At 38.4% G+C, this 14,505-nt stretch overlaps 1 protein-coding gene across 5 annotated transcripts in view; it reads right to left on the minus strand.

Annotated features, from left to right (window-relative positions):
- Positions 1-14,505, minus strand: part of CCNY (cyclin Y) — a 118,801-nt gene that overhangs the window by 25,847 nt on the left and 78,449 nt on the right. For all 5 annotated transcript variants that reach the window (XM_014892188.2, XM_088159478.1, XM_014892189.2 and 2 more), the window contains 2 exons: positions 4,552-4,652; positions 1,474-1,509 (listed from right to left, as the gene is read on the minus strand). In XM_014892188.2, coding sequence (XP_014747674.1) covers positions 1,474-1,509; positions 4,552-4,652 — 137 coding nt within the window. The remainder of the gene's footprint in view (positions 1-1,473; positions 1,510-4,551; positions 4,653-14,505) is intronic.

Below are 14,505 nucleotides of genomic sequence, written 5' to 3' on the forward strand. Positions count from 1 at the left end.
CATAATTTACAGACAGACAGGGATCAGCTCCATGGCAATCAGCATAAAGCAAGTCTGGCATACTGTGGCTCTGGATGCCCCTGGCTCTGGATTCTTCCTGCTCACTTGTAAGCTCTTACTGAGGTTTCTTACCCTTTGTAATCTCTAATGTGCCTGATTCTCTCAAACCTTTTACTCACCTGCCATGGTACATAGCAGAACATTTAATTTATTTCCACAAAACTTTGGAGTCTGATTATCTTTTTTATCTCTATTATTTAGTCAAGCATAGCAAAAATTGACTAGTTAACCAAACTAATCCAGGGACCATGGGAAAAAGGGGGAAAAAGGAACCACAGATGGATAAACAAGTAATCCAAGCATGATCACTCATGCCTTATTTCCTGGTAAATGAGATTAAAAATTAGAGAGATTTCTCTCCAGTATTTGCTTTATATATTGCCATGTTTCAGTCCAAGGCCCACTGATGCTTGGAAATTGTTCTAAGAGCTTCCAGTGGGAATCAAGCCCTAAGCCTTTCTGCCCTTGTGCACATTTAAAGATTTCTCTTGAGATGTCAGCCTTGTTTCAAGAAGTGTGATGGGTTCCAGTGACCTGAGCCATGGTTCTGAATGACGTACCAGCTGAACTTTAAACTCATGAGTAATTCCTTTTGTTCTACTTAGACTTCTTATAGTCCAGAAGAAAAAAAATGCCTAAGTGGCTTGATAAATCAAGATCTAGGCCAAATACTCTGAAAAGGCCAACTGAAAAATCATGGACACAAAAGTCACTTAAATTATTTATACAACCTCTCCTTAGAAATGTCAGGAACTATTATTTTAGGATACTGTGACGTATCATGAGGACAGGGAATTTAAGATACAAAAGCACAATTCAACATGAAGAAAACTCATGTATGTGCCAAGTTACTTTTTAGAGAACCTTTTTTCTATTCAATTTCAATCAACTTGACTGAGCAGAGATCTAAAATATACTACACCAGCAGAGATAAGCCAGGACCTGCTCTGTTTCTGAGGCATCTTGAATTACATCTCTTCACAATGCCACTCTTACTGTATAATTCATGGGTTTTACTTCAAAATCCTAACTGATCACTGATATGCACAGTTAACTTTACAAAGGTGCACCTAACAACATAAAACTGAAGATACTATTCCGATTTTTCTACATGTTTTTCAATATATGCAACAATGCAGAAATGGCTAATGCATATAAAACCAAACACTGAATCATCAGAACTTTTCGATGTTGAGCTGTTTGTTCATATTCCATTTTTTATGGTACTTAATCCTCTAATTTTAATTTTTCTATGTAAAATTATATATGTAGAAAATGTGTGTGCTTCTTATTGTTAGCATGGGAGTTAAGAAAACTACTACTCAAAAACATTTTGAAAGAAATTAAGCATGGCTTTTTTTCAGTTGTTTCAATAAAAGATATTTTCAGTACAAGATTCCATTATTCACATACCTGTTTTTGATGTGGTAATATATTGCAAGAGCTACACTGTAAAGAAAAATACAGAGTTAATATCTCAGGACTGCCACATGATATTTTCTGTCACCTTACATATAAATCTAAAAGCTAGCAAAAAGCATGACAAACAGAATATGGCCAACTCTATTTTTTTGTTTGCTCTTAGATATCAGGAAAACTGCTGTAAAAAGACAATTTTATAATATTTATTTTGAACACTCCATCCTTTATACTAGTAATCAAGAACTTTACAATAATCTTCATATTTCACATATCAAGTTCCACACTTTCCATTTAATGCCCTACTCCACTAAATTCAATGATTCAACTCCTACTGATTTCCAAGGTGGAAGACAAAGCACAGGCATTGGACACTGTCTTTAGTTCTGCTGCCAGGTTAACATGAAATGTTTTAATCACCACTGGCTTATGATTGTACATTTAAACCCATTGCTTGTGTCTGTCTTTGTGTAGCTGCTCAAACAGCAGACTCAAATACCACACTCCTACAGTTTTATGGCATCAAGTTACTTATTTTAACTCAGGAAAGACAACTCCCTGAATAACTTACTGCATTATGCATTTCCCCTACGCTGAACCACACACCAAAGCACCCCTGTTTATATTCTGCACACAGACAAAAAGTGTCCTCATACTCACAGAAAGTTAAGATTTTGATTACATACACAACTAACTGATCTCATTCACATTTGAGATGGTACTAAATTAAAGCATGGATTCTTATGATTATCCTACAGTTTCCAACTCCCAGCTCATGCTTTACTCACAATACATTTTTACTGAAGAATGAAGCCAAGCCAGCACTCTCCCTATTTACTGCAGCAATATAAAACCAATCTAAGTTAAAGGGGAAAGAGGATGGAAGAGGGAACTCACTGATTCTCTTTGTAGTCAGTTTGTTTCATCAGTGATTCACTTTAAGATGCTTATGTCTTAGACTGATGCAAAATTCCCACCTTTTCTTTTCCCTAAAAGACCTTTTAAGAGTCAATTGGTTGCTCTCTGATGTTCTTCCAGAATTTTACATGAAAACTGAGACATGGTATGTTAGGAAAAGAATATGTTTGAGCTAAAACTTTAGTAGAATTTTAAATTATTTCAGATTTGATTGGGGTATTTTTTGAACAGCCATACAGTAGAAAATATTTTTCTCTGTTAAAAGTAAATATATTTTACTAAATTTTTATGAACTTTTGTCTGGCTGCATTAGAAGTTCTTAGATCATAAATGCTTTTTAAATTTGACTTTTTTCTACAGACACATATTTAAGGAATCAAGAGACAGTGTGTACCATAGACATTTAAAGGCTGCAGCTGTAACTGAACACGAGAAAAACCCACATTTATGAAAGAATTTGATTTGACAGAAAGCTATTCACTAAATGAATTAATCCTAAAATTTAATTTTAAATTATGCCCCTAGGAACACACTTGCAGCTCCAGTTCACTTCATGAAAGCAGATGTAAGAATCTGCGTGCACAGCTCTGCTTGGTGCCCATATGGTTGCCTTTGTAACAAAATGCCAAATTAAATTTAGAAAATATTTACTATTTAGAAATCTGTATCAGAATCTGGAAGTCTCTCAGGGCTGTAATAGAGTAACTTATCCAAGTTTCATTCTACCTTTCATTATTCACTGGTTCAGCTGGCACTAAGAGTGCAGAAATGATGATTATGGAGCTTTCCATCACCCTACCCTAGCCACCCCTCCTGCTGCACATGCTGCAGTGGATAGAGTCATATTTTAAACACACCAGTGCATGACATGACCTAGAAGAGATAAATGAGCTGAGTAAAAGGACTCCCTCTGAGATTTACTTATGTGCAATAGTCATTTACCTGCCGAGACTGCAGGTGTGGGGAAAGAAATGAAGTTGTACTACAAAAGCAATAATCCTACAATCTCCTCACCCTTCAACCTGTTAAATGTGCAGCTGGACAGAAGATGAAGAGACCTTGTGTGCCAGAGTTCAGTTTCTCACCCTCTGTAGTCCCTTTCCAAGCCTTCTGAGCCCTTGCAGCTTCCAACCCTTCCCAAGCTGGCAGCCTGGCCTCAGCCCTGCTCGACTCCCACCTGATCCCAGCACTGGCTCTTCCAGCTCTTCTGCTCCCACAACTCTTGCCCCCCACCATGCATCCAAGTCTCACCCAAACACACCACTCTTCTCCCCACCACCAGCTTTCCCTCTGTGTCCCCCTTCACAAGGCTTCTGCCAGCCCTGTGACCCCCCTGAAAATGCTTCTTGGCTGTTGCAGCTGAACCCAAATCTTCTTCCCACGAGCCATGGAAGCTCTGATGCAAAAAGAGACCCAAAACTCACCCAAAAGGCTGCACTTATTCTGCATACAAAGGATTTTAGAGCAGAACAGTATGAGAATCAAGGAGGAAAAACACCCAAACACCTCAGAAATGCAAAACGTTTTTCAAGTGTTAATAAATTTTTAAGTTACTAGTGACAGAAACCTGAAGAAAAGCAAGATTATATTCCAGGCAGAAAGAGCTGACGAGGAATCAGGCATCAATTTAATTAAACCTTTCTCCTCTCCTCTCCTTTTCCTTTAACAGAAAAATTAAGGACTGTCTTAGTGACCAACATTACAAACTCCTTTGGATGTATTAGTCTAAATAGATTTGTCTCTCATGTAAACACCTCTGCAGCAGAAATACTGTCTTAATAAATTTTTGCATTTGTGTACACCAAGGTAACCAACCTACAGACAACTCAAGAGAGGCTTTCAGCAGCTATTAACAAAGAGCATTAAATGCCTGAGCATTTGGTCTCTATTTTCCCCTTACTGTCCAAAATGTAAAGAACAATACTCCACAAATATCAATTTCATTTCTCTCCAAAAGTAAAAAGGCACCAGTGTAACTTAAAATACTCATCTGAGACATCACTCAGTAACTCTGGAGCATGACTTTTAAATAAATTTATTACTTCAAAAACTAAAACCTTTGAAGCTTGCTTAGTAATGGTTCAAAAATACATATACATAAATACACACATAAAATGTAAGGGCTAGCAAAAATAAATAAACTGTAAAACCCACCATTTGATGGTATACTTGAGGTTTGGTTGACTGACCGTGCTGTCATCCAGGAAAATAGTGGAGCAGGAACTGTACTTCCTTCTCAACTGCCCAGGAGGATGCTATGAAAAACATGCAAAAGAACAATGGCAATTATGTAATACCAAGACATTTTTTGGGGGAAGATATAAGAATTTTAAAATGACAAATTTCTGTCTCTCACAATGATGCACACGGTAACGTGATCACATTTGGAAGCAATTCAGAAAGTTCAGAAATAATTAACAGTGCAAAAGTCACAAAAATCCCTGCCTGAGATTTGCCAATGCTTTCAAGTCCCAAATCCCCTGCGTCCCTCCTTCCCCAAAACCATGCAAAAATTTTTCTGCAGGCTTACTCAAATACATACACTTGGAAAGCAAAGATGAATAAGATCTATATTTCTGTCCTCATTCCAAAAGAGTAAATGGAAGAGTGAAAAAGGAATTGTGTTAGCAATGAAGACTGGTTTAGCAACAGATTGGTTTAGTAACCATGCTTACAGAAAAAAACAAAACTAAATCCTCAAAAAAACTTCCAACAAAATGAAGTAGGGGAAAGAGGTCTTTAGAGTAGAACTACTAAATTAATAAGGAAAATTCAGAAAAAATAATTCATCAATAATAGATTGTTATCAGAAAAGAAGAATACTGATCAAAGGACAGAAGAAAAGAGTATAAGCAAACAAAACCCCCCATCTCTATAAAGGTTTTCAATATATTTCAATCCTTTTTCTGCCCTACCATAGAAAACACTGGAAAATTCAGCCAAAAATCAGGCATTTGAGACCACTGTTTATTTCTAAACATTCTTTTTGCTGAGAGAGCTTCTGTTTAGAGGAGCCAGCTAAAGAAAACAGCTATCCAATCACATCAGCTAATAGCTATCACAGTCCTTAATCCTCTTTGATTCTATCTTTGCTTATTCCACCTTCTGAGCAAATAACTTGACCAAGAACCTCTGTCAGGAAAGTGAAGATCAGTCAAATTACACAATTAACTCACAGCAGAATAGGTTTAAAATTCAGTTGGCATATCAACATGGAAATTTTAATTAATCTTACAATTAATGCTGTTTCCAGTGTTTCAGTGGAGAGACCAATGTCAATGCCATCAGTGGAATTCACAGGTATTTACCAGCTCAGAGCAACTGAGCATCCAGGATATGGTCCTGTGACTCCTCAGTACATCTTCCCCTTTCCCAAATTTCCAAAACAGACATTATTACAAGTGTCAGCACCCATCAGCTCACCAATGCTCCACCTTCCACAGGCAGCTGACTTCTTAACAGCATTCATTATACAGACAGACAGACTCCTGGTAAAACCTACACACATCTAAGTCATCTTTCTGCATTTCACAGCTATGAGTGAAAAAACACACAAAGTCTCCTGTCAATTAAAAAAAAAAACAACCCAACACTTTCTGAAGCTGCCACAATTGTAGAAACATTATGTTCAAATTATCTGAAAGCTTACCAACAAATTCGATTGAGGTCCTTCACTTGACCAATAAAACTGTTGGCTGAACTGCTTTTCTTGGAAGTGAAAACGTTTACTGAGAAAATGAAAAATACCCCTTTTCAAAAATCCTGCAGGACTTTGGAAAGGTACTTTATAATACTCTGGAAGCTGACAACCCATCTACCTTTCAAGCTATTGTATGTTAGGCAAGAAAGAAAAAAAGCAGAAGCACTGTGAATATTAATGCCATAAAATTTATTATCTAGCATTGATGCATACAGAGAGAATTACTAGGGGACTGGTGATTCACAGCTCTTATTCTATCACAGTTCAGTTTAAATATCTGCATTAGTCTGTTGAGTACCTTCCACAGGCATGATAAAGACAAAGCAACTTAAAAACAACAAAAATGAGCCTCTAGTGGCTGGGGAAAAAAAGGGAGACGTACACACATCTCAACCTTGTTATTAAAAAAAACCCAACACATGGAAAGTTTTCTTTCTGCACAATAAGAGTCAACACGCTTTAAAGATAAAATTTAAGATAAATATACCGGAAGCACAATTAAAAGATAGAAAATAACTCTGCTGCAACACCACTATCAGATATAAATTTTCTTATGTAAACAGCACTCTAACATTTGACACACATCAATAATTAGAGCAACACATCTTGTTTCTGAAACTATCACATCACACAACTCTTCTTGAATTTTCAGCCCACATCACACTTTGTTAAGCTTGGAACTTTTCACACCTCAGGAAAATACGTGGTGTCTCATGCCTCGCTTTCTGCTCACAACAACTTGGCAGGAAGGAGCACCTCTCTGAGTCAGAATGGTGCCAAGCATAAACCTCCACCCTTGGGTAAATACACACACACACACCTGTGCCATGTATTAACTGACCTGTGGGAGATCCACATTCCCAGCTTCTACTCTGATGTCCAACTGCAGCCATATGATGCAGCAGGTAACAGATTTTCTGCCTTTTCCAATTGCTGGAAAACACCCTCAGCTTTGTATTTTATCTTGACTAAGCTGGGAGACATTTGAAGTCTCACAGTTCAGTCAAACAGACTTTTCTAAGCCCCCATAAAATGCTGCACAGGAACCTTCTTCATCCTTAGAAAGGACAGAAGAGATTACTGAGCATCAGCTCAGTATTCAGCACTGTCATACAGACAAACTCTCTTCTGTGTCCATTTCAATAGGTAAGTCTGGGACCAAAACTGTACAGGAGCTTAACGCCTTTGAATTTCAAATCCATCACAGCTGACCACAAAAATGTTCCCATTTAGACAAGTCAAAGAGCCTCTGATTCAGAAAAAATCAGAAGAGCTGAGAATGACTATAGAGCATTTGGAGAAAGTAGCCAAACCCTCTAATGAGATCCTTCTAAGGTTCTATCCCACCATAAGGCTGGCCCAGGAAAAAGGACAGACTAGTACACCTCCTTTTGTAAATCTTCATATGCAAAAATGAGCACAGGACACATGTCAAGCCTTAACAACCTTTGCTACTACAAATATTTACTAATTCAAAGCACCTCACTGATATGAAGTGGGGTTCACTTTACCTGTATTTGGAGTAGCTGCAGCACTATTTCTGTACCCAAGCTGAGATGCCATAGATGTCACATCTCTCAATTTCAGCAAGACTTCCAACTTCATCTCACATAAAATTCCCAAAGGAATTCCCAAGGAAAACACGGCAGGCAAAAACTACTTGGTAGTTTAAAATTATATTCTGGTAACCCAGGGATCACTTTCAAACTGGAAGGATGAAGTAAGGGACATTCCACAGAGGTCTGGTCAACTCCACATAAAATACTGAGCAACAACTTTGATCACAGCATCAAAGTATTTTTTATTGAATTTGTAGCTGACATTAACTTGCAGAGGACATTTTTCTTTAAAAAAAGCAATATATCAATAGAATTGATAGAGTTACCCTGTATGCAACAGGGTAGAGCACCCATTCACTCTGCTCAGCTGGAATTTTATGTCCAGTTTTGTACACTGTATTTCAAGAAAGCTGAATTTATTTCAGAGAGTCTGGAGGATAGAGAAATAACATCAATCAGAGATTCAAAAAACCTGATTTACAAGGGAAAGCTGGCAGAGTAGAAAGGCTTTCTACAGAACAAAGCAAAAATAATGGCCTTAAGCCACGTTGAAGGGAGTTCCAAAGAAGAGGATGATGTTCTCCATGACCCTTGTGGATGGGATAAAAAAGAGCAGGCTTATATTAAACTATGGAAAATTAAGATTGGACATGAAAGTCCAGGAGGCAATGGCAAGAAAACCCCAAGCCACCACCTTTTTCTAATAGCAGGGATAGCTTAAACGACTTGAGCAGTGATAGAATCTCCATCACTGAGAACTGTAACGAAGAGGTAAAACAAACATGTCAGCAATAGCTTAGACACAGCCTTCTGTTCCTAGACGTGAAACCAGACTGAACAAGCTCTTGAGATGAATACTGGACCGATTTTCTATCATTTGGTGATTTCTTTTGGTGGAGAGGATTTGGAGCTCTTTGCTCCAGAAGAAGTTGCTATTTTTCTCATTTCAACCAAAGACATTCACTAAGAAATGCTGACTTTATAGGTCACAAAACACAAAACAGGTGTTTTGTGGAATTTCTTTCTTAACAGGAAAAGATACAGAACAGAAAACTCTGCCTTATAACTTGCTACGTTTTTGAATGTGTTACAGAAAAAGCCCTGAGAGATCAAGGTTCAATTTCCAATAATGCAGGTGTTCCTATCTCTTGAGACTAGCAGTTTTTTCCCCCAAAATCCTGTGTGTTTTAAGATGTTTGAACTACAGGTTGCTACTTGAAGTTTATATAAAAACATTTTATCAGAAATCTAATGGATTAGTTTGCCATCAAAATCATACAAACACTGGGGAACTGCTTCTAGGTACCTGATTTGAAAGGAATCACAATGAATTCCTAAGTCTTTCACAATGAGAATGTACAAAAGAGTTCCTTTCTCTCAGGAAACATAACTTAGAAATTAAATCTAAATTTGTGGGGAAAGGAGCAATGTTACCATTTCTTTTGTTAAAGTAGGCACTTCAAAAGGGTTTTGTTTAGAAACATCTAATGGATGGATGGTGCACACTGCCCAAAACCCACACTCAGAATTGACCACAAGGGCCAGCTCTGGCCTCTTCAGCAGCACTAGGGTGGCTCTCTGCCCTTAGACTCAGCAGGATTCATTTGTTTGGGCACACTGCTCCCCTAATGAAGCTATACAGCTTTTGTACCAGCACTGGCCCTCAGCCAGACAGCTTCCAGTTTGGCAAAGCAGCTTCAGCCTTTTCCAGAGCTCTTTTGCACTTGTCCATCAAAAGATAATTTGGAGCTTCTGTAATAAATAATGATAGTAGTGTCTCTTCTTCCTGCTAACCAGGTGTGTCAGTGCATAATTTTAAAAGGTCCTATTAAATAATATTTTTCCCCATGGAAAACCTGAGGCTTGCTTGCACCCGTCTGTGCAGACATGCCCATTAGCTTCCAGGCAGCAGAGGCTGGCCAAGATGCTAAAAGGCAAAACTGGCACACAAAAGTGCACATGAAGCCAAATTACAACAGCAAGCAAAAATACCAGGACTGCTACTGACTTGGAAAAGGGAGGTTCCTGTCTTGAGGATCCTCTGCTGCTTCAGGACATGACTTAGTTTTGACAACGTTTTTCACGGAAGAAACATGATTTTACAGGCCAACAAAGTGCCTCCAAAATCAAGAAAACCATGCAACACAACTCTCTGCGTGGCTCTGCAAAGCTCTGCACTTATTTTCATCTTGCATAATGTCAATACAGCAAAATTGTCTACCACTGGTGTAGATATATTCACCAGAACAAAAGTAATAGGAAACTGCATCACTGTATGTTCATCTTCCTCTGCCAGTAACTGCAATTAAAGAAAAAATCCAGTCCAACTACTCTTAAGTAATACCCCTTGTTCCTCATGATTCAACTTTGTCCTCAGTTGATTAGTTTCACCAGTGTTTGATAATGTCCAAAACTAGCCTAGCTTAGACTAGATCTGTACTTGCAAGTTTTTGGCTCTCAAAGTTTGTCCTTACCCATGTCAACTATAGAAAATCATGTCAGCAAACTCCTCTGCAGCACATTCAGGCCCTATTTAACCACTGATAAAGTGCCCTGCTTTACAAACGTGAAAGATTAAATATTTCTTTGACTGTTAAAATCAGCTCAAAGGCTTATATTTACAAAGCATGTAATTGCTGCTGTTGTGCAATTTCACCAGAGGGACTTATTACATTCCCAGCACAGCAAGTATTACACAGCCCCTTGCAAAAGGACTCTCCTGCATGTTCTCATTCTAACTCAAAACTTAGTTTTAGTTTCTCCCCATAAAAAAGTTTATCACTTCATATAACCTAGTGCCTTGAGGCTGACAGGAGAGGTAAAATTCTTCATCCTAGATGACAGGAAAAGAAGCTAACTAAAATACTTTAGAAAAACACATTTCCAACAGTAAGTTTAGGTAAGCCATTAAAGAAAACCTGTTAATTTTAACTTACTAGATGCCTGGAAAGACTCTTAAGCTGCACCTATTAGGAGTGGCATCAATGCAGGGAATTTGTTAAATGGACCAGGTGGCCTATAAATGCCCTCTTAAGACTGGCTTTTTTCTGTGATTATGTAATGGAAAAGAGCAAAGACCATGTTAAGCAATCTCTAGAAGTTCAAGAGCACCTCAGAAGCCTCTAATCTATCTTCCAGTTTATCTTGTTCTTCTCTTCAAGTAAGGAATGTCAATTAAAATATCTTAAGCCATTTCAACAGCAATTTTAAACCTTTACAATAGTAAGCCTCAGGCAGTCCACTTGAAAACAAGATTTCACTTTTTATGTTGTGCTTTGCTTTCACAGATTAAACTGCTTTCCAGACTATGTTCCCATTTCAGCATGTATCTTACTTACTCATTAATCACTAGTTGAAAGTGTTTTATTATCAGTCACATGTCCAGTAGTTTCAGAACAGGGAAGCAGAACAGCCTCTTTATTCAATTTGACAAGAAAATTTGGGGGCTACATAGGAGTAAGTGCCATACATCATTCCAAGCACTCAAAAAGGCTCACAGGAATTGTTCCTGCCTCACCACGTACAGCAGAAGACTCCTCTGTTCTCTGCAAGTCCCCAGTGCTGTGTCTGGGGAGAAGATCTGATGGGAATCACCACAGGGTCACTTACATGGACCAGGGTTGTGACACAAGTGTTGCCCAGTAGTTTTTCCCCAGAATGATGAAAAAAAAAATGCTGGTGTTAACTTATCTACTTGGAATGATTAAAGCAGTATTAGTTTGCTGGAATTTGAACATCCAGTTGCCAGGTAGCAGACAGTGGAAGCCATGTAAAAAAGACAATGATGAAAGGCTGCTCTTGCTGCAAGGCTGGCAAAGAGTCTCCAGAATAAAAAATAAGCAAAAGTGAGACATTACTTCCTTTTATTTTCTTTCCCTTTTCCTAGCCTTTATCTTCCTTCAGAAATATACCAATATGCAAAAAATATCCTTCAGTTTTAAGGGGTATTACAGCCCATCAACACAGATTCATTTTAAGTGTATCTTGCCTAGAAGAGAAGAAATTACTTGGGCTAACAGCATTTTCTCCTTGTCTGAAAGAAAATTTCTAGAAAAACTTGAAGGAGAAAAAAGAGAAAACAACCTTTTTTCTCCCCTCACCCTGCTCCTTTCCCCTACAAAAAAACACAGTAAAAAGAACAACCTACTGCAACAATAATAAAAGATTCACTCTTTCTCCACCACCTCCTCTAAAAACACAAAACGCAGTCTGTCTTCCTGTTTGCTTTCCTTGTACAGGCAGAGACACTGATGCAATCTCTCTTCTGTGAGAAAGGAAACGCCCCTATCTCAATCTGCATCTTTATCCCTCTCAGCAGCTTGACTAAGCAGATTAAAAGACATGTGCACACCAAGGCAGCATAAAAAAAAAAAAAACAAAACAAACATAAAATAGAGTCTGCTCCAACTCCTTAGGAATTAAAACAGGCTGGAAGAAAGCAAACAGGTCAGGTACATTGGAGGTAGGGAACTTCCAGCACCATTCCCAACCTGTCATCTGTCTCCTTGGGCTCCGTGGGAAGACTGAGAGATGACAGCTCCTCCATAGCACTCTGTCACTCCCTCCTTTCATTCTTTCCCCACCCCCCAAAAAAAAAAGAGAACAGCTGCTGGCTTCTTCCATCACACCTACTGACAAGGTGAATCTGAAACACGGCAACTGTCAGCCCTTGACAAAGTGTAACAAATCAAAGCAGGAACCCAGCATTTGTTTGGGGATCACAGGAAACTATTCAGCCAAGTAAAATATTCTACAAACAAAAGCAAGCAAGAAAGGAAAAGAACAGTAATGTGATCATGCCGAGAAAGTGCATTTGTAAATGAGGAGGAGTCAATATTAATTTTTTCAAAAGTAATATTTCAAAACTGCATTTGTATAAATTAATATTGTCATCTGTTACTACACAGAATTTGGCAAGCAGTTAAAAAAAAAGCACAGTTTTTCTTGACACTTCTCTTTCTAACCAGCCCCCCCCATATCACCTGGGAGAAATTCAATTCTGACTGCAAAATAACCAGTTATGCAGATACTGCACAAAAAGATAAAAATATTTTGTTGCTCATCTTGGTTATTTATCACAAAGGAGAATAAGCATGAAAAACAACGACAACAAAAAAGATGACATCATGAAAAAAACACAAAAGAAAAAGTGCTGCATTATAGTGAGAAGTTCTTTTAAAAAAAGACAAAATAACACAACAGAATTTATGTCCTCTGGACTGTTTCCTCCAGAGCAGATGTGGGGACACAGCACTTCACATCAACAGGGAAACACATGAGTAGCAATAGCTCCTGTTAGCACACACTGAGGAACAGTGGAAAAAACTGATCAGTCAATAGGGTATATCATAAACCATTGTATCATGTAAACAAAACCCATCATTTGTCACATACAACTGTAAAATCTAACTAATTCCTTAAATTTCTTCCAACAAGTTGGTCTAGGAAAACCAGGATGCTCCCTGCAGTCTGAAAACCTAAACACGGTTTCCAGTTACAAGCCACAGCTATCCCTTCAAAAATGATCACCAGTTTGTGTATCAGGTTTAGCACACTGAAGATTTAGGAGGTGCTGAATAAATACTCACTGGTGTGCTGAAGAAACAACTTAAATATTACAGGACAAGTTTGAAAATACAGTTTATCTATGATTATTGCCTAAAAAACTTAACTGACCTGTGAAGAAATAGATATGGTAAGGACTTCATAAAGGGTATTTTTTGCTTTGTAATTGAGAAGTACTTCAAAGTACAAAGAAGTCAGACTTAAGGTAGCAGTAAACCACTGAGGGAAGTTTATACAACTGCAGCCTCATCCAATACTCTGAATGGTACTTGTGGGGCAAAAAACAAAACAAAGAGGAGATACAGCACTTGGCACATCAACTGCATATGCTGCCACACTGAGCTCCCAACAACACAACTCCTCAGTGATATGACCATCCTTCCCTTTTCTGCAATATGCCCAGCCTAACCTATAAACACTTTATACCAGGGTTTGTAATAGTGTGCTTCCAGCAGCATCTGTAATACTCATCTTTGGTAATCTGCTGGAGGAATCAGAACCCACAGCACAATTTTTACATATGAAATGGTCAGTACTGAGTACACATTATTAACTTTACAGGAACCCAGTACACTGGCTTTCCAAGTAATTTTATAACAAGACAATTGCTCTGCAATCTACCCTCACATGCACTCTAAACAATAGGAATGTTTTACAGGGGAATAGAAGATGAGGACAAGAACATCTGCTAACCTAGTGGGGGCAACTTTAAGGGTTTTGTAAGCTTCATAGTATCTCATGACTTCTCAGAATCTTCACTCCGAGGAAACTGAAAATCTCAGCTTGCTTTGGAAGCCATGCAGTAGTTTTAGAAATACTCAACATCAACCAGTTCTAGCAAAAAATGAAGCAGTCCTGCCCTCTCACCCCACACAGCAATGCATTCTTGCCCTCGTGGCTCCCTCCCTTCCTGCAGGTGCGAGCTCTGGAGTGAATCACAATTAGGAGCTCCACTTAAGCATTCAGCTGAATCCACCTGCATTTGTGCCTCAATCCAGTTTATCTGGAGCTAGGTAACTGTTCACCTCAGCACAAAATGAAGTGGGTATAAACCACATCTGTTTCAGCAGCTGTAGTGTCATGAAAATGAAATGACAGCTTATATTTCCAGATAGAGAAAAACTTGAGAGCCTATCCCCATTCACTTTAAAGGCAAATAGCATTTGGTAGACAATTAGCTCTTTCCCTTCTCAATTTTACTGAGCCATGACTCCACATATTTCAGCACAAGGCTTCACATACGTGGAACTACACTGGTTCCAGGTGCTTCAGCAGTGCAAACAA

The sequence above is a fragment of the Sturnus vulgaris genome, chromosome 1 (assembly GCF_052056855.1).
Source record: "Sturnus vulgaris isolate bStuVul1 chromosome 1, bStuVul1.hap1, whole genome shotgun sequence".
Lineage (NCBI taxonomy): Eukaryota > Metazoa > Chordata > Aves > Passeriformes > Sturnidae > Sturnus > Sturnus vulgaris.